Raw genomic sequence first — 20,956 nt, 5'->3', positions numbered from 1 at the left:
TAAAGAAGTAAGTATTAAAGTAAGTTGGGAAAAGAAGTACAACTCTGAAAATAGCATATCCCCTTGTGAGCCACTAAAGAACTTCAATTGATATAAAGAAGTACCGGACTAAATTAACAAAAATAAGTCTTGATATATGCAAGCCATTGGCAAATTACACTGTTCGGCAACGGATATAGAGCAAGAACCAAACCCTACTTTTCGAGAGGAATTTTGTGTGCTGAGTCCTAATCTGAAGTCAAAATTTCACTGGAACGTCACGTTTCTGACATAATTGAATATTAATAGGTCAAAAACCCGTTTTTTTTTGGGTACATTTGACATCGAATTACATCACCGTTAATTTTTTTTTATGTGTAAAACTACTCATGCAATCTCAAAACGCCATATTAACACGTCCTAAAGGTATTTATATTTTTTCAAAATTATTTTTTTTTCTCAAAGATATTGAAAAAAGAAATTTATGATAGATATCTCAAAATCTTGATTATTTTTTTCAAAGTAATGAATGGTTTTTTGAATCAAATTCCATCTTGCATCTTCTGATTTGGACTTGGATAAAGAGCAGCATATTACGGAAAATATATATTTTTGACTAAACATAAAAAAAAAACTCAATTAAAAATTAGTTTTTGAAGCTTTATAGCGAAAATAGTGATGAGTATAGCTCAAAAACTAGACGTGATAGAAAAAATCTGTAAACAGTTTTGAATTCAGCACACTAAAGTCAATCAAATTCACCTTATAAAGTTCTTGCTCCCGACTTTTTTTAGTTTTTTTCCGACCAGTGATTATTAACTTTATTAAGGTTGGTATTGAAATCTTCGAGGAAACCTACTCTTCAAATGATTTTTTGCATCTCTTTCAAGTTTTCATATTTGATGAAATCCTACAGAATTCTATTCTACTATATCCTTTCATAGATAATGCTTATGCTTCGGGGGTCGTTCGTTCATCGTTTGGATTGGTTTCAAGTTGCGAACTACTAAAATATATTTAATCTGATGAAAGATAAGCTAATCGTTTGTGCTTTTTCTAGGCGATATTATTTTGATTAAGACCTTTAAAATTGTTGTGCCAATTTTTTGTAAATAGTCTATAGTTTTCAAAAAAAAATCCATTATGGATAGCCAGGCAATGGGATCCTTTTTCACCCCCTTTCATAATCCATCCAGTGAATTCTTATATCAATCAATAGAGCTTTATTTTTTTATTTTGAAACCTGTCATTGTGATTGAAAGTAAGCATTAAAGAAATTGATAAACAGCTGTCGCATGTTTGATAGTCACTTGTCAAAATATTTCTTTGACGTATAAGTTGATTGAACTCAATTCAATTGATTGATTTCCGTCAACGATATCTTTCGAAAACATTTCACTTCTTGAGCCTTCAGCAAAAATAGTTAAAAATAAGAATTTTCATGTCCTTGAAAACGCACAATTTTCTATCCTTTTTGTGATAGTAATTCTATAAAATAATCAAATAGATAAAAAAAAATTGAATTTTATTTATTTTTTTTCAAGTCTGATTGATTCCCTAACCAATTTAGCTAAACCAATAACTATTGTAAACAATTTGCATAATCTCATTCATATCCTTGTGCATGACACAAGTCCTTTGGGAAATTGAAGTTGATATATGTAAATCTGGAGAAAAAGCCACGAGGTTTTTTTTTCTACTTGATTTTCTATACACAACTTATTATGTCCTTGATGAGAAGAATTTGAAATTTTTGTCAAGATGCTCCAAGCAGTCTAAGTGGATTGCACAAGTTGTAGGCAAACTAACATAAAATATAAAATTTACCATAGTAACTTTTCCGGTTATATGTTTGGAATTCGCTTCCTGAGGGTACTAATATAAATGTTCGATTGCAAATATAAAAAAAAAAAAAAATATCAAGAATATCATTCTATTGATTGCCTTTAAGGACGACGATTTGGATTCAAGATTATCGAAGAGACCAAGAATTATTTGCTTTTTTCTGTACGTGATGTGTGACCTTGTTGATTTTTGTTGAAGGTTTTATATGAGTTTTTTTTTTTTTTTTTTTGGCATTTAACCTTGATGCAAAGTCAACATTCAATTTGTATATTATTCCATTCAATACGTCGTCGATCGACATTTCGACAGAACACCATTAGTCATATTTAATTAGACTGTCACAAACAAATCTATCGAATCATTATCAAATGAAATGCACTACTCTTTTTTTTTTGCCCCTCTTTTTTCTATACAAATTGACTTTTATTAAAGAGAAGCTATACCAAATACTATCGCAATCGTATGAAAAAAAAAAATAAAAAATAAAAATTGATGGAAACATAAAAGTCCTTGAACTCAAATTGAAGTTGGCCTTTTTCCAACTTAATATCAATTAAGGGGGTGGCTTTTGGCTCTAAGTTCTCAATATCATCCCCCAAAGTGATGGGTGATGGCAGGCCTAAAATATAACTATTTCATAATATTTGTTTAGGTTTTATTGGACTATAGACAAACTTGTGAAACCCAAATAAGGAAGAAAGGCAGGAGGAAGACACTCGCAGGCTAAATTTGGATTTTATATATATCTACGTAAAAGTTGTATACGTTTTACCTACCTGTATAACCTAGCTTTTATGTTTACTTACTGGCTCTTTGGATTATGTATACCTAAACAGAAATAATATCGATTGATTGTTTTCACTAAGGTTATTTTTCATATTTTGTGTTGTAAGGTAAAGATAAACGTTTTGCTTTATTACATTCGAAATAATACTTTGGATATCAAAAATGACAGAGGTGGATTTTGAAAAGTGGTAACTGTGACTCATTTTTAAACTAAGAATTTGAGTGATCTTTAAGATTAATACAGTAAAATAAGGAGAAAAAAGGGGTAAATCTCGGAATGAATGTTAGTAGAAATTTTTTTTGCTCAATATCTTCCTTTTGCCATTCTATAACATATCTCAAAAGTCTAGAAAAATCTCATGTCCGCTTGTCGCGATTTCAAGGTCAAATCGCGAAATGGAGATTTTCAAAATTAGCAAAAATAGGCTATGGTAGTATATACACATATGATACATGATTTCAAGGTATTTTTTAATGCTGATTCCAAAAAATCTAAAATCAAGACAATCTGACGTCTCTGGAAAAAGTTATACCTGTTTTTAATCTGTCAACTCATATTATTATAACAGTTGCAAACTTACTGCCGAAAAACCCTTAAAAGTTATGGTCGATGAACCAAATTTTGCATGAAGATTTTAGAATCCATCATTATTAAAAATCAAAACAATCCCTTACAAAAAATGTATATACCTACGAAATAATGGTATTTTTTGATGGAGGGGCAAATTTTAGGATATGCACTAAAGAAGATTCTTGTTCATCTTAGGAATAAGTTCAAATAGGCTAATTTTTTCATTTTTATCTTTGTTTGGATATTATTTAACTACCCTCAAAAATCTAAAAAAATCTCATGTCCGCAAGTCCTAATTTTCTTGGTTTGAAAATAAGGTGCAGATTTTAAAAAATTGGAAAACTACACTTCAGATATTTGTGTCAGATCAACATGAATAAGGTGCATTACTTTTCAGGGATGGTCAGGTTGACTTGTTTGTGAGTTTTGTTGGAATAAGTGTTAAAAAATACCTTTAAATCATGTCGCTTATGTTGGTATACATATAAAAATTTAAACTTTTCTTATTATTTTTTTAAAATCTGCACCTTATTTTCAAACCAAGAAAATTAGGACTTTCGGACATGAGATTTTTTTAGATTTTTGAGGGTAGTTAAAGAATATCCAAACAAAGATAAAAATGAAAAAATTAGCCTATTTGCACTTATTCCTAAGATGAACAAGAATCTTCTTTAGTGCATATCCTAAAATTTGCCCCTCCATCAAAAAATACCATTATTTCGTAGGTATATATATTTTTTGTAAGGGATTGTTTTGATTTTTAATAATGATGGATTCTAAAATCTTCATGCAAAATTTGGTTCATCGACCATAACTTTTAAGGGTTTTTCGGCAGTAAGTTTGCAACTGTTATAATAATATGAGTTGACAGATTAAAAACAGGTATAACTTTTTTCAGAGACGTCAGATTGTCTTGATTTTAGATTTTTTGGAATCAGCATTAAAAAATACCTTGAAATCATGTATCATATGTGTATATACTACCATAGCCTATTTTTGCTAATTTTGAAAATCTCCATTTCGCGATTTGACCTTGAAATCGCGACAAGCGGACATGAGATTTTTCTAGACTTTTGAGATATGTTATAGAATGTCAAAAGGAAGATATTGAGCACAAAAAATTTCTACTAACATTCATTCCGAGGTTAAACCCTTATTTAACTGGATTAGATGCACTTTTCGAAAATCGTATTTTTTAAATGCTTCAGGTTTAACAAGCGTATTGCGTCGATGTTCCGCAAATTTTCCTATTATTATTTTTTTTAATAGTTACAAATAAAACCTTAAAAGTTATCTGTTGTTTGTTTAAACTTCATGCAATTACCTGTAGTAAAAGAATTTCAGAGTTTTTAAAGAAAAATATTCAAAAATTACGATTATCAAATAAACGCAAATTACACTGGTCGGCAAAAAACTAAAAAAAGTCGGGAGCAAGAACTTTATAAGGTGATTTTGATTGACTTTAGTGTGCTGAATTCAAAACTGTTTACAGATTTTTTCTATCACGTCTAGTTTTTGAGCTATGTATACTCATCACTATTTTCGCTATAAAGCTTCAAAAACTAATTTTTAATTGAGTTTTTTTTTTAATGTTTAGTCAAAAATATATATTTTCCGTAATATGTTGCTCTTTATAAGTCCAAATCAGAAGACGCAAGGTGGAATTTGATTCAAAAAACCATTCATTACTTTGAAAAAAATAATCAAGATTTTGAGATATCTATCATAAATTTCTTTTTTCAATATCTTTGAGAAAAAAAATAATTTTGAAAAAATATAAATACCTTTAGAACGTGTTAATATGGCGTTTTGAGATTGCATAATTAGTTTTACAAAAAAAAAAAAATTATCGGTGATGTAATTCGATGTCAAATGTACCCAAAAAAACGCGTTTTTGACCTATTAATATTCAATTATTTCAAAAACGTGACGTGTCAGTGAAATTTTGACTTCAGATTCGGACTCAGCACACAAAATTCCTCTCGAAAAGTAGGGTTTGGTTGTTGCCAAGTTTTTGAATTCGTTTTAAGAGCGCGTAAGGCTGTACAACTGTAAGCTCACATTTTAGTTATGCCTCCACATCCAAAATTTGCTGGGGGCTTTCGGTGTAAATTTTACTATGTTAGATAAGGATACTTCACCGTTGACCATATTTTCGTGCTTCGCTCGATTGCTGATTCGTTTTAATCGAAAACTAAGAAACTTTTCCAATTTTTTTGTAGAACAGAATAATTTCGAAACTGTGGAGCTGAATGCGTTGTTTTACTAGATTTACCAGAAAAGAATGTAGCTCGAATTTGGAGAGTATTGCTAAATTTATACATGATTAGTAAAGCAGCAGTATGAAAAAGAAAAAAAAATGTATCAAAACAGTTTTAAACGAATTCAGGACAAAGGCACGGCTGTACACTCAGTCCAAGTTTATTTGCACTTTTTATTTCCAAAATACTTTGTTTTTTGTCTTTGAATATGAACAGTTAAAACTAAATCAAAATTTTTACACCTTTATCAATTTAGCTACTAATACTGCTTAGAAAATTCTATTTAAATTGTTGTTCTGGACACCAATTTGGAATACAAAAAAACTTGGCAGCCTTTTCGTATTCGAGTTTTCAACTTTTTTTTTATCTATAGTTCTGTTAAGGCATTCATAAAATTTTGAATTAACATATCAAACATAATCAGAATTCTAATTCAATAATATTTTGCCTTAGAAAGTTCTCTTTAGAACCCCTTAAAAAAACTTTCAGGTAACATTCAATTCCAAATCCGCTCCTGAACAAACCAGCACAATATACATAAATATTCGAATTCGACAAAAGGTACTTTATAACGTCCATTAGTCGATTGTATTTTATGGATATCAAAAGGTAAACAACAAAATCGTAGTTGGATTACTTTGTAAATCCTTTTTCGATGATGGAGAAAATAGAAGGATAAATTTCTAGATGAACTATTTAAATTGAGGCACTTGAATAGATCTCAACAAAGATATCATTTTTATTTAAAAAAAAAAAAAGAGACAAAATAAACTGAAACAAAAAGATTTTCTATTCTTGGGATTTATATCTACTTTTCCGCTTTTATTTTAATGATGGTGATTCCTTATTTACCAATGGAATCTAATGTCTTTAGTTGAATTGTTACTTTTAATGATTTCATTCCCGGATTTAATTTAAACACAATGAAACTTAAATACATTTTACGATAATAAACGTATTTCTATTTAATTTGAAGTAAATTAATATTTACATTAAATTAGATTGAATTTTCTTTTACAAATTGGAAATGTTTTTGACAGTTTTTTGAACAAACAAGTTGTCTTTGTTCAAATATCCTTGAATTCTTTAGGTAAAAAATTATTAATTGACGAGCATAGTTTGCATTCAGTTCTTTTGCATGCTTTTGGAATTCGTTTATGCAATGAAAATGCATTTCTGAGGATTTCCAAGAAGTGTTTACCACCAACTAACTACGTGTTTTTCTGGATGGTAAAATGTTTGTGGAAAATATGTAGAATTTAGATGAAAAACCCTTTTTTCATTAATAAAAGGAAAAACGCTTACACAAATTGAAAACAAACAAATGTCCGGTATATTTTGTGGCTCTAATTAAGTCCTGTTCTAAATAAACGTTGTAAATTCTTGTTTTTCCCCCAATTTTGTTCAACAAAGAATTTTGATGGGTGGACACTCGGGCGTATGCGTACTTTTTGAATTTTTTTTTAATTTAATACGAGAAATATGGTTTAACATGGGAATATGTTTTTTTTTTAATATTGAAATATACTGACACTTTGTACACAATTTGACCTAAACTAAAACAGTTTATATGCATGTCCTTTAAGTCCTGCAATGTTATTTAAAATAAAAACCAAAGTAGCATTCATTTTCAACTAACCACTATTTCGATCGATTAAATGTTTCCGATTTTCATTTGATATAGTCTCTGAAATACTGAATATCACACAACACTTTTTAATGGAATTAACTCTATAACGAACTTTCTCTCTCTGTGTTTTTGGGAATTTCGTTTCAATGAAGTTCACGTATTTTTCCTCAGAACTTGGGAATTCACATAAAAGCTGTTAACTGGTTGCGTGTGTGTGTTATATTTCTATAAATCGAATTATTTTCAAAATGGTTTTTCGTATGTGATGAATTAATATTTTTTTGCGCGAATTTTTCAAACTTTCGATGAATGTGAAAAAGATACGCTCACTTAAAAGTTTATCTTTTTTTGACCTATAACCCGATTCGTACAATTTAATTGAACTGGATTTTTTTTTTGGCTATATGTGTTTTTCTATTAATTGATTAATTAGTTTAAAGTTTGTTTGAAATTGTTTTGATATAGCTAGAATATTATAATTGGAGGTAAAAGATTCGTGGTGAGCGACTAAAATAAATAATCTACAACCTCGGTTAAGGAATTGCAAAATGACACTTAGAGAAGCGATCCCTTGCCAACATAGTTTCCTGCTAACAGAATTTTGAATGGGTATAGTGAACCACATTAAACTTAAAAAACCTTTTGGAAGTTCAAATGTTATAATCTGAATAAGGAAAAAACTGAGAATTTTTCTTCGAATATGCAAAATGAAGAGAGTACAGTAAGAAATATGTGGGATCTTCTACAGCGAACTTGCATAAAAAAGTCAAATAACTGTCACAACCAAAAAGGCAAAATGGGTGGTGGAATGATTAAGCTAAAGCTGTTATAAGTGAAAAGAAAATGGCTTTGAAAACTTGCTCGAAGTGTCCCTCCAATAATACAAAGCAAATGTCACGCCTTGAAGTGGAATAGAAACTTCAAGAAAATAGCAAAGAAGAAATGCGCCCAAATTCAAGCAAAGAATAGGGAAGACCTGTATTGTATAGTCAGCTGGATGAAATTTCTACCCCGAATGCTGGTGCTATTCAAGAGCTATGACAAAACACTTATAAGGGCACAACCGTCTTCAAAATATCCGCTTAAAGAAGAAGAAACTCTAAGGAGATTTGTTCGCCAAAACTCATTAACAATGCTCAAGGACAACTACTTTATGGGTGGTGACAGTATTGTAACGGACTTCTAAATGAACAATTTTCAAGGCTATACTTTCTAATAGTTTCACCTAACTTAAGGAAAGTATCCGACGCACGTCACAGTCGAAGAAGTTAGTGAGGCGGTAAAATACTCCAAAAAGGAGAAAGCTATTGGGCCAGACGAAATACCCTTAGAATTTTGGAAAAAGGTAGAAGACATCGGGTTAAGATGGTTCATAATTCTTGTCTCCAAGCAAGAGGTTAAGGCATGCCTTATCAATAAAATAGATATCTTCTGTCAATGTACAAAGGGAAGTGTAACGTAAAGCTGTGATAATTACCCTTCGAAATGGAACAATACAAAACTGGGAAGCTTACCGCTGGATTCAGAGATCAACCTAACGACTTCAGAAGCGGACCACTAGAGAAGTGGAGTCATATCCGTGGAACATCAAGTTTATAACAACGCCCAATAAAAGGAAGCTAAAGTTTCAGCGTTTGGAAATTACAACAATTTAAACTTTAATATGTACCCCGGAAATATGCACTTTTGTTTAAAATATGTATGTAAATCTAAGATGGTGTCAAAGCGGTGAATAAAACGAACAAACTACAAAAAGGACAATTTTATGTAAAATTAGATAAAGTTTAAGTGGGATCGGGTCAAAATTCTGGCTTCAAAATTCTGCTTTTTAACAAAAATTCTGTTTTTCAAAATTCTGCTTTTTTTCTATTCTGCTTTTCAAAATTCTGCTTTTTAAAATTCTGCTTTTCAAAAAAATTCTGCCAATTCTGTTTTTTTTATAGCATATGGGCTGACTAAAGAAAAATACACCTCATTAATATAATTCAACATTGGTACTTTCCTAAATTTTTATGTTTAGTATGCAAAGACTGAATTTCTTTCAAATAAAATCTATAACTTATTGGAACCGATGTTGTTTGATACAAAATATTCCTTTTCTTATTCAAATTTTTGAATATTCATCTTTATTTGATAAATTAAAAAATTTTGAATTATTTTCGGAAATGTTTAGTATTAAAAACCTTTTCTTTATATTTTCAAATTTATTCATTTATAAAACAAAAATTAATATGCATTCAAAGAATGACAAATTATGTAGGTAAGTTATCAAATAAGTAGATAATTTTTCAAGAAGATGATTTTACAGAATTTTGCAAAAAATTCAAAAATTGTTTGGAAAATGTAAAAAATCGCGCGCTTTTTAACATTTTTTGCAGGATTTTGAAAAACAGAATTATGAAAAGCAGAATTTTGAAAAACAGAATTTTGAAAAGCAGAATTTTAAAAGCAGAATTTTGTAAAGCAGAATTTTGACAAAAGAATTTTGATCCCGGCAGAATTTTGACCCCAACCCACTTTAAGAATGTCGAAAACACTGGCCAACAAAATTTAACTTTTTTTTTGCCATAATAACCAAATTATACTTTTCTAGTAGTTTTTGGGGTGCTGAATCCGAATCTGAAGTCAGAAAAATTTGATTGGCCTCCGTTTTTGAAATATTACTGTTATAAAATGATAAAAAATGTCATTTTAACTGTTTTCGAGGTTCTGTTTTTATGTGGGGTAATTCATTGAAAACAAATTTGTAACGGTGATTATGAGAACAGATATTCTTCTTTCAAAAACTGTTTAAATTTTCCCGATTTATCTTTAATTGCTCGAGATATCTTAAATTTCAGTTAATAAGCCAAAGAGAAACTAAACTTAATCTAAAGTTTAAGTCACTGGTCACAGAATTTTTGCCACAAGAACCAAAACATACTTTTCGGAAAGTTTTTGGGTTGCTGAACTCGAATCCGCAGTCAGAAAAATTCTATTAGCCTTCGTTCTTGAAATATAACCGTTTTAAAAAAATCTTTTTTCTGCACTTTATAACGGTAATATTTCAAGAACAAAGGCTAATAGAATTTTTCTGACTGCGAGTTCAGCAACCAAAAAACCTTCAGACAAAAAAAGTTTAATTTGGTTGGTCAGTGTTGTTTCTTAGTCAAAGACCGCAACTTAAATTTTAAATATCTCGGGCAGCAAAAGAGATATCGGAAAGATTTAAACATTTTTTCAAAGAATAAGACACCGTTACAAATTTATTCATAATGAATTACTCCACATAAAAAACATAACCTCGAAAACAGCCAAAATGACGTTTTTTGGCATTTTCTAACGGTAATATTTCAAAAAACGGAGGCCAATCAAATTTTTCTGACTTCAGATTCGGATTTAGCACCCCAAAAACTATTAGAAAAGTATACTTTGGTTCTTGTGGCAAAAAAAAGTTAAATTTTGTTGACCAGTGTTTTCGACATATGTACTTAAAGTGGGTTGGGGTCAAAATTCTGCCGGGATCAAAATTCTTTTGTCAAAATTCTGCTTTCAAAAATTTTGACTTCAGATTCGAGTGTAGCATATCCAAAACTAGTAGAAAAGTATATTTTGGTTCTTGTGGCAAAAACCTTGTTGACCAGTGAAATTTGTTCTTCCTAAAACCTACAATTTTAAAGTTTTTGTGACAATTGACCAATTTTAGAACCAACATATTCTTTTGAACCCAACGTACTCTAGCCTCTTTCTATCCCTATATTTTATCGCTTTTTTCATATACAGTGTTCAAGTGAAATGTCGTGTAGTGAAGTTCTGAAAATTAATGTGGACTTTAATGTGAAATTCTTTAACCCCCCTCTGTCACTATGTCACCAATATAATAACATCGCAACAGGTTATTCGCAACAGGATCCATAATTAAACGTGATAAGATTTCAAAAACTCATTATTATAAAAATAACCTAATTTTCTATGATATTTCAATTTCGTAATTTATGTATAGGTCCTCAAATGTATCGAAAACATTTTATCGTCCTAAGACAAAAAAACCCTTGAGAGAAATGAACAATTTTCCAATTACACTTTTATACCTTAATTATCTTTAGTATATGTCTGTCTTGTTTATGACATGTGTTTTCTGAAGTTTCACTTTTCATATTCCCTTAAACCCAATCCCAAAAACTAATATCTAAAAAGACAACTTACCTTAATTTCCGATTGCGCTGTACTGATATTATGACAAGAGCATTTCCCAGAACTGCAGCGATTATAATCGTTGAAAAGATGAACGCTTTAATTAGAAATAAAGATAATTCGATCCAATTCTCACGGACGACAACTAATTCGTCTTCGTCTCCTCCTGTTGCCGCACTGGGAATAATAAGCCCCACATCGCTCCCACTGCCACTCTCACTTTCACTATTCTCTGAATCCTGCACCACGATGCCGCCGCCGGTTACATTCGCCAAAAGGATACCCTGAATTGTGCTGCTGCTCGTATTCAGCTGATAGTCCAATATTGAAGATGTGCTACTACTACTACTACTACTGATGGCGTTACTGCTAGAGTTCAGGACTGCGGCAAGTGTATCAGCGATGGTGACTGTCGTCTGCATGAAGGACATAATATCTTGTGTCATACCGAGGGCAGAGCCTTAATATAAAAACAGGCATCCAGCATCACAATCATCAGTGCATCATCATCATCATCATCGAGTAGTAGCAATTTGGTTTTGTACATTTTTTTGTTGTTGTTAACGTTGTCGTAGTCCTTGATTTTTTTGTTGTTGTAGTCTCCAGTTTTGGGATCGCGGTCGTCCTTTTCATCACACTTGAACACATAATACAAAAATAATTATGATGTAACTTAATTATTAATTAACTCAGATTGTAGTTCTCCAAAAGTTTGTTGTTCTGTGTTGTTTGTTTTATGATAAATTGGCTTTTGTGTGGACATTGAAGGCCGTCAAAGTCTCGGTAGGTTTTTCTGCTTCACCAAACAACATCAACTGGAAAAAAAAATAAAGGAAATTGTTACAAAAACAACAAAAAAAAAAAAAATTACGACAAAATCATAAGGTATAAACTTTTAATGCTAAAGAACAAAGTTTTAACTTCGTTTGAATAGCAGTTTACAGTTGGTTGTTGTTGTTGGAAATACATGTGTGTTTTTTTTTTTTTTATAATGTCTACTTGAGGACGACGGGAAACTTCAGTGTTCAGTGGAAATGTAGACTTTTTCCTTTGAGCAAAACGATTTGCATATAAAGTGAGTCCTTTTTTTTCTGTTTTTGTTTCTTGGGAAAGGAAAAAACCTTTATAAACTTATGCAGGGTGGATTACAACAAGACAAGCTGACAACCAGCTAAAGGCAATTTAAGAATATATGTAAGATACCCCCCTTGGTCGAAAGAAATGTTTTTATTTTTATTTTTTTTACATTTTTCAAAGCAGAAACGAACATTTTTTGTTTTATAACTTATGAATTTTGTTCTTTCAATAAAGTTCAATAATAAATGCTTTAGGCATAAAACATTTCTTTACAGGTGGCGAAAGCATAGTAAGTTTTGAACAATTTTTTATTTTTGTTTGAATGAACAACTTTTACAAAGGTGGAAGGTATACTTTCCTACATCAATTTAGATTTGTTCAAGCAATGTTTGACATTAGAATGGCAGATGTGTTTTAAAAAAAATTTCAAAACTTTGAAAGAGGAAATGCATACAAGTTTATTCTTTTAACTTTTATTCACGTGTGGAGATGAAAGACTCTTGGATTATGAAAGTATTGTAGAACACATGTCGATAAGCTGGAAAGGTTCCCCATTAAAAAAAAATAATAGAAGTGAAACCTTAAAAAATCATTTTTTTTTTGAAAAAAAAAAAAAAAATTAAACCATTAAAAAGCTCAAAAAAATTTCCTAAAGAATGAAGCCATACTAAAATGTTTACAATGTGCAAAAAATATAAAAACAATTTATTGAAAACAATCATTTTCATCAAAAAAAACACGTAATTTTATCTTCTTACGCTATTAAATCCATTTTTTTTCCTAACAACCTGTAAAAATTTTCACACCATCTGAAAGCTTATTATCCAAGCTCAAAATATATGTATCGATCAGGTCTATGAGACACCTACAAAAGAGCTAGAATTTTTTGAACTCGATCAATTTCCATCAAAAAAAGCGAAAAAAACACGTATTTTTATCTTCTCACACTATTAAATCCATTTTTTTCCGGAACAACCTATACAAATTTTTACACCATCTGAAAGCTTATTGTCTTAGCTCAAAATATATATATCGATCAGGTGTATGAGACATCTACAAAAAGAGCTAGAATTTTTTAAACTCGATGAAATTTCACCAAAAAAAGCAAAAAAAAAAAACATTTAGTTTTATGTTCTCATGCTATTAAATCAATTTTTTTGTGTTACAACCTACACAAAATTTTATACCATGTGAAAGCTTATTGTTTCACCTTGTATAATGATGTATAAATCTTATTTCAAAGATGTCTACAAGAGAAGTTAGAATTTTTTAAAGTCAAATATGTCGAATTTCCAGACTGAGATTTCGGTACTTCCTACACTGGTAGCTGGTCATCGCCAACAGATCTCCACAGGTGTTTTGAGGTATTTTTAAATTTTTTTTCAATTTAAGATTGTGTAAATTTTAGAGCACGTAATGTTATTTGTATGTGCACTAGATCAAAAGATATAACGTGTGTTGGAAAAGAACATCTTTTTACCGTTATCTCCGAATTTTGAATATGAAATTAATTGAAATTTTGTACAATTATAATTTATTTAATTACCTATCGACAGTACAAATTTCATTCATCTATCTGTTAAAACAAAAAAGTTATAACAAGTTGAAGTCGTGTCGCGTTTTCGTTTCATCTTGTTTCAAATCGCTACGATACTAAAGAAGTTTTCACTTCAAAAAAATTTTTCGATGTGTATATTTGCTAAGAACGCATGTACTTAGCAGAATGAATAATCCCAAAAAAAAAAAACAATGGTATTCCGGTTTTTGGAGAAATAAAGTGATTACCTAGTAGGACAGTTGTTGTAGATCAGCTTTCTGTTAAAACTCTTGGAGCTTAGCAGCTAATGATACTTTTAAGTCCATTTTGTACTAGCCCAAAATTTTACTTTCTCGTACGATAAAGAATTTATCAACAACAAAAATCATCAGAAGAGTAAGCAGGCAAAATTTCTTAGATCCACTTGCTGTCAAAACTAAAGTAACTAAAATAATTCATTTATAATAAAATTTATTGTTGACAAAAATTCTTCTTTTTGAAAAAAAGTAGGTACAAGAACAAAAATCAATAAACAAAAAAATTGTTGGTCAAAGGGTGCATTTTTTAGTGGTGGGTTATTTGTAAAAAAGGTTCGATAACAACTGAAATTAATTTTGTTCATATTTAAAACTTGGTGAGAAATTTTCGTTTGTTGATTTTTAAAAGTGTATAACTATCTTGAGAAAAGATGAAATTGAGAAATAGAACAAAACAAAAATTACGAACAAAATTGATACCCCAGTTGAAATTCTCACCAATGTTTCATTCACAATAGGAACCAAGAATCTAATCAGTGTATAAAAGTTTTCTAGTTGAAAGGGTGTTAAAAAAAAAAAAAACGGAAATTCCGTGAAAGTTCCATAAAATCAAAGGTAGGTATACATTAGGGTGTGTCAAAATGCTAAAGTATGGAATTTTCATAAGTAATAGCTTTTAAAAGTTGCATTACTTATCAAAAATAAATCCAGCGTTTACAATATTCATTTTAATTAATATCTTTGGCTCGCTCAAAATATAGGAAGAAATCGAAGAAATTTGAGTTTTTAGAGATTTTTGAAATATATGTTTTTTTTTTAATTGTGCCGGTTAAACAAATATATTAAATATACAGGGTGTCCGGTAGAAAATGGATAAGCCGGAAATGGCTGATAGGTGCACTTTTGACTGTTCTGAAACCGAATAGAAAAAGTTTCTATCGCAACCAGTTTAGAAAATATTTAGCTTAACTTTTTTTTTTTAATGCAAAGTAGAAAAAAAATATTTGTTTGCTAATTTGCTAATAACCAGTTTAAAAGATAAAATAAGAAGTGGCTCACAATATTAACTGTAAATTAAATTGCATCTAACAAATATTGGATGTTTTTCGTAGCCCAATAAGTTTGGGAATTGAACACAAATTCGAAAACATTGCAACATTTTTGATGAGGTTGCATTGGGCCAACTGGACCAAAGATCTCAATTTTTCTTTAAAATGAGATCATTAAGAAGTCAAAACTCAAAACAAGCTGTCCCGATGCACAATTGTATGCCCATGCTTAAACTGAGCAAACAAATACTTTTTTTTCTACTTTGCATTAAAAAAAAGTTAAATTATTTTTTTTATAGCCATTGTTCAACGGTTATAACACTTTTTTAATAGTTATGTGTAAGAAGAATTATTGTAAAATATGACTGATTAAAAAAACTGATGGAATCCATGCATTTGTTTCAGAAATTTGAAAAACTTAAGATTTTACAGTTAAAATAATTTATTAAATTAATAGCCTTTTTTTGCACTTTGGTACCAATAACTTGCTAGTAACTCTAGATTTGATACAAAGTTTTACCATTCTGCAATCCCCTTTGGACGCCCATATTTTTAAAAAAGTTGGCCACCTACGGTTCTATGGATTTTTTTTGAAAATTTTCATAAAAATTTTTTTTCACATTTTGCATCGAAAAACAAATTTCAAAATTTTTTTAAAGAAAAGATGCAACAGTTTTAAAAACTTTTAACTTCTTATGTATTGAGCCAATTATTGTAGAAAATTATAAAAATGAGAAATTAATAAAATTCATTCATTCGTGGTTGTGGTTAAAGAAAACGTAAGATGATGAAATTTAAAGTACACTAAACGAAAAAAAGCTAATATTTTCTAAACTGGTTGCGATAGAAACTTTTTCTATTCGGTTTCAGAACAGTCAAAAGTGCACCTATCACTCATTTCCGGCTTATCCATTTTCTACCGGACACCTTGTAGGTATATCTTTATAAGAAAAAACTTTTAAGCTTATATTTGTTGGAATTGAACACTTAGGAAAGAAGCTGCGAAATAATATGCGAAGAAAAAAAATAATTTTTTCATATAAAATAGTTTTTTCCTAACAACTTCAACCGATTTGAGCGAGGCAAAGACGAATGATATTATAATTTTTTTTTACATATTATTAAACCTTAGACCCTAATAAAACTTTTGGCCACTATTACATTGCAAAATTAGGGTACAAAAGTGACACACCCTAGTATACATGGTATCCGTACGAACTGTATTAAAATTGCAAATAAAATAAGTCTACACAATTTTTTCTTGTGATAGGGTACTTTTTTGAAATGTAGATTACGAAACTGAAAACTCTTGACCCGGAAAACCTCTGAATTTGGGTAGAAGATGCCGTTCTACGATCATGTTTTTAATTGTATTTAAGGGCGTTAGACTGGCTAAAATGCGTTGTTTCGAAAACGTCAAATGTTCTGTTTTTCTGAATCTATTTTAGGCGCAAATTAATCTTAAATTTGTACATATAAACTAAATCAACAGTCATTTTGAGATTAATATGACGAATAATGCAACACATATATTAAAAACTGAATTCTGTCCGTTACCGTTGAAATTTTTTTAAAGGTCGCTAAAAAAGTCGATTTCAGAAAAAAAAGGTCGCTAATCTAAAAAATTGAAAAAAGTCGTTTTTTTTTTGTCGAAAAAGTCGCTAGGTATATGAAAAAAAGGTCGCTAAACCGTTTTCATATGTTTTACATAGAAAAATAAACACAAGTTGTCTTGAAACAAAAAAATAACAAAATTAGAAACTAAAAAGTGGTTGTCTGTAAAGCCGGTTTACGGACAATGATTTTACGTGATAACGAAAGCACAGGTCGTGTGCTTTTGTTAAAAAAATGATCTAAAAATTATTTATTTGACAACTTTTTTGTAAAAAAAATTATAAGATATATTAAATCTTATAGTATAAAGTACTTAAACTAAAGATTAAGACCTAACATACATATACAGGGTGTCCCAAAAGTAATGGATCAAACCAAATATGCTGATAGGCCAACTTGAGGGCTCTCAGAATTTTTTAACTTGGGATGAACAAGTTACGGTTTTCGATTTAATGCAGTTTTTGCGAAATTTCGAAAAATCACGACTTTGCAACAGTATTTTGCTTCCTCCGCTCATTATTGATTTTTGTTTCTTATAATTCTTTCACTAAAACATTGCCTAATAATAAGAACGATTAATCAAAATTTTTTTTATTCCATACGCCATTTTGCTGCAAATTAATTAACAGTTCCTTATTTTATAAAAACTCAATTTCTTACTTTTATTTCAGAGCAACACCCTGAAAAAAATTTGTATAGTGTGACTCTGGTTTATTATTTTGAAAACTTGCCGTGTTATTGCAGTTTTCAAAAATGTATAAAACTTTCCAAAGTTGAAGTTAAAACTAAAGATATTACAATTTAAAAGCACCAAAACAGGGCTCTTCAGAGAAAAATAACAAAGAAAAATAAACACATTTTCTGGACTGTTGTTTGTTTATTTCTTTTTGAATTAAAGCCTCGATTTTTATTTGTTATTTTGCTCTGAAAACCTCTGTTTTTTTGCATTCAAACTGTAATATCTTTCGTTCTAATTTCAACTTTGGAAAGTTTTGTCCATTTTTGAAAACTGCAATACCACGTCAAGTGTTATAAACCAGAGTCACACTATACAAATTTTTTTCAGGGTGTTGCTCTGCTAAATCAAATACCTCTTTTTCTTTTCTCATTATATCAACTTTTTTTATATGAAAAACTTACAAAAAAATTACGCCATTAAAAAGTTTAATATTTTTTCTAAGCCATACATAGATTTTTACAATGCGTAAAAGGTAAAAAATCCATTTTTGTTATATAAATTTTATACCATCTGAAAGCCTATTGTTTTCGCTGTATATACAGGGTGTCCCACAGTAACCACCCCAAACGAAAACTATGAATTCCTGAGGTCATTTTACGTCGAAAATTTTAAGAGGTAATTTTCTCGTTTTCGTCCCGTTTTCGAGTTACCACGGTTTTTATAATGTTTGTTCTCTTTTCCCTTATCTGGCTTTATCTTTGCCAAACTACGATTGATTTGAAAGATTTTTTTTTACAACCAATCAAGAATTTATTAAAGCATTGAATAAAAAGTCGTCGCTTGGTCGCTAAGGCTTCAAAAAGGTCGCTAATAGCGACTAAAGTCGCTTAGCGGTAACGCTGATTCTGTCACGGGAAGAAAAATGACCGTTACCTGGAACTGTCTTAGTTTTTGAAAATTCATCATTAAGTGATGGCGCTGTTGATGATGAAGGGTTTGTTTTCCTTCCTACTGTCAAGATATTCTTGTGCGTTGATTTTTGTAAATGTCATCTTGTCAACACGTTATCTAATATGTATGTATTAGTCCACGCTTAATATCATTTATTCCCATTGATGTTTTTCAAATCAGACATTTGCAAGAAATGTTTTGATGTCAAAGTTTTCTGAGTAAATTTTCGTGTACAAATAAACCAAATTTCCAGTGAAATATGTCAAATTTGAAAGAAAAAAAAAAAGAGGATTAAATACTCATATTTCCAATATGGTAATAATCACAAGCAAAGTCTTCATATAAATCAATATATTTATCCACTAAAAGCTAACGTTTTTATTCAAATAAAATTATTTACTTTTTTTTCCTAACAGCGAAAAATCTATTCAATCTCTCAGATTTAATAAGCATCGTGTTATTTGACCCAATTTCTTAGAAATAACTTACTGATAAAATGAAACCAAAAAAAAAAAAAAAAAAAACAAAATGGAAGGAAGGAAAATACGTAATTTTGTTACATTTTTTTAGCCCCACAAAAAAAGAAAATTAATCTCAACCATAAGTGACAATTTCAGGAATTTGTCTCAACCCTCTGATTTATCTTCTTAACCTTACTTCCTTTTATATAACTTCGTAAATAGTTAAGTTATAAGCCATAATTTAATAGAATGTTCATTAAAAATAACCCAATGGATTTAAATATATATTAAACTTCCAACTAAACCTTTTCAATAAACTTTATTATAGGTTAGGTAAATGTTCAAAGAAAATAATCAAAACAGAGAATCCTAACACATTCTTACTAACTAAAACTAAATAACTAACCTTGAAAACCCCAAAATTCTTAAAATTGGGAGAATTAAAGGGCTTTTAATAATTTATAAGACCAAAAAAGGGATCACTAACCCTCATTTCGGGGGTATTTAATGAAAATGAACGAAATGAACTTAATAAATGGGATTAGAATAGAAAATATGTACAAGGGTGCTGTATTTTGTGTGTGTATATTTTATTATGAGAACTTATTTATTCTTTGAGAATTTAGCTAAGCTTAAGTCATTAATCAAATGTTGATTTATTATTATTCATTTTATTTAGAAATTCATATACTCGTTGGTATATCTATTCTATTTTGTGTTTAATTAAGAAAATGCCTGAACTTTGGGCGCATATTTAACAGTAAATGATGAGAGTGGGATGATTACACCAATAAGGTTTGGTAATAAACAAAAATTAGCGTTTTGGGAACTGTGAAAAATATTCCTAGAGGAATTAAGTTGATTTGATAGGGAATATACTGCCGAAGATTACCATTCAGTTTTTTTCGTCATGAAAGATTGATATGGGTTGGAAATAGATTCTCAGGTGTACTTTTATAAAACACGTTGTTAAAAATTAAATTACGAACGGGAAGGTCTTGGATGAATAACTCATCAATTCGGGTCTATTTATAAGGCAATCTATTGATTGAAGACAGAAGAATGTTGGTAATTTGGCATGTTTCTCTAATAAATGATAAATGTATGTGTTTTTATTTATGTTTGCATGAGAATTTGAAAATATCATAGAATTGCGAGTGACGCAAAATCATCTTAACCTTAACATTTCTAGAAAAGCATCCAATACTTGTGATTTCGTTCATTGTCAGATAGGCTAGAAAGATAGACACTGACTGACATTTTGATATTCTGATAGATTTACAGACTTGACATATGTATGACTACTTCTACCGCAAGTACAAAAGAAAATATTGATGTTCACTCTGGCGTATACGTACTTTTTTTTGTAATATACATAAAAGTTTAATCCGAATTTATACGATTAAAGGTTTGTATATTATATTTGTATATTATATTTCTTGTTTACATTACAGGCAACCCTACAAGTTCAAGGCCATATTGAAATACAGGGTGTCCCATAAGTAATGGATCAAACGAAATATGCTGATAGGCCAACTTTAGGGCTCTCAGAATTAGGTAACTTGTTCATCCCAAATCCTTACGGTTTTCGATTTAATGCAGTTTTTGTGAAATTTCGAAAAATCCCGACTTTGCAACAGTATTTTGCTTCCTCCGCTCACAATTGATTTTTGTTTTTTACAATTCTTTCACTAAAACATTGCCTAATAATAAGAAATAATTAATTAATCAAAATATTTTTCATTTCATACGCCATTTTGCTGCAAATTAATTAACAGTTCCATGTTTTATAAAAACTCAATTTCTTTCTTTTATTTCATAGCAACACCCTGAAAAAAATTTGTATGGTGTGGCACTGGTTTATTATTTTGAAAACTTGTCGTGTTATTGCAGTTTTCAAAAATGTATAATAATTTCCAAAGTTGAAATTAGAACAAAAGATATTACAATTTGAATGCAAAAAAACAGAAGTTTTCAGAGCAAAATAACAAACAAAAATCGAGGCTTTTGTTCAAAAGGAAATAAACAAACAACAGTTGAGAAAATGTGTTTATTTTTCTTTGTTATTTTTCTCTGAAAAACCCTG

At 29.8% G+C, this 20,956-nt stretch overlaps 1 protein-coding gene across 1 annotated transcript in view; it reads right to left on the bottom strand.

Moving 5' to 3' along the window:
• Positions 1–20,956, bottom strand: part of LOC129916581 (octopamine receptor beta-3R-like) — a 246,081-nt gene that overhangs the window by 57,682 nt on the left and 167,443 nt on the right. The window contains exon 4 of the mRNA XM_055996602.1: positions 11,258–12,060. Coding sequence (XP_055852577.1) covers positions 11,258–11,691 — 434 coding nt within the window. The 5' untranslated portion in view covers positions 11,692–12,060. The remainder of the gene's footprint in view (positions 1–11,257; positions 12,061–20,956) is intronic.

This window comes from Episyrphus balteatus, chromosome 3 (genome assembly GCF_945859705.1).
Source record: "Episyrphus balteatus chromosome 3, idEpiBalt1.1, whole genome shotgun sequence".
Lineage (NCBI taxonomy): Eukaryota > Metazoa > Arthropoda > Insecta > Diptera > Syrphidae > Episyrphus > Episyrphus balteatus.
The sequence above is the reverse complement of the archived record's forward strand: the minus strand, read 5'-3'. Positions and strand labels throughout refer to the sequence as shown.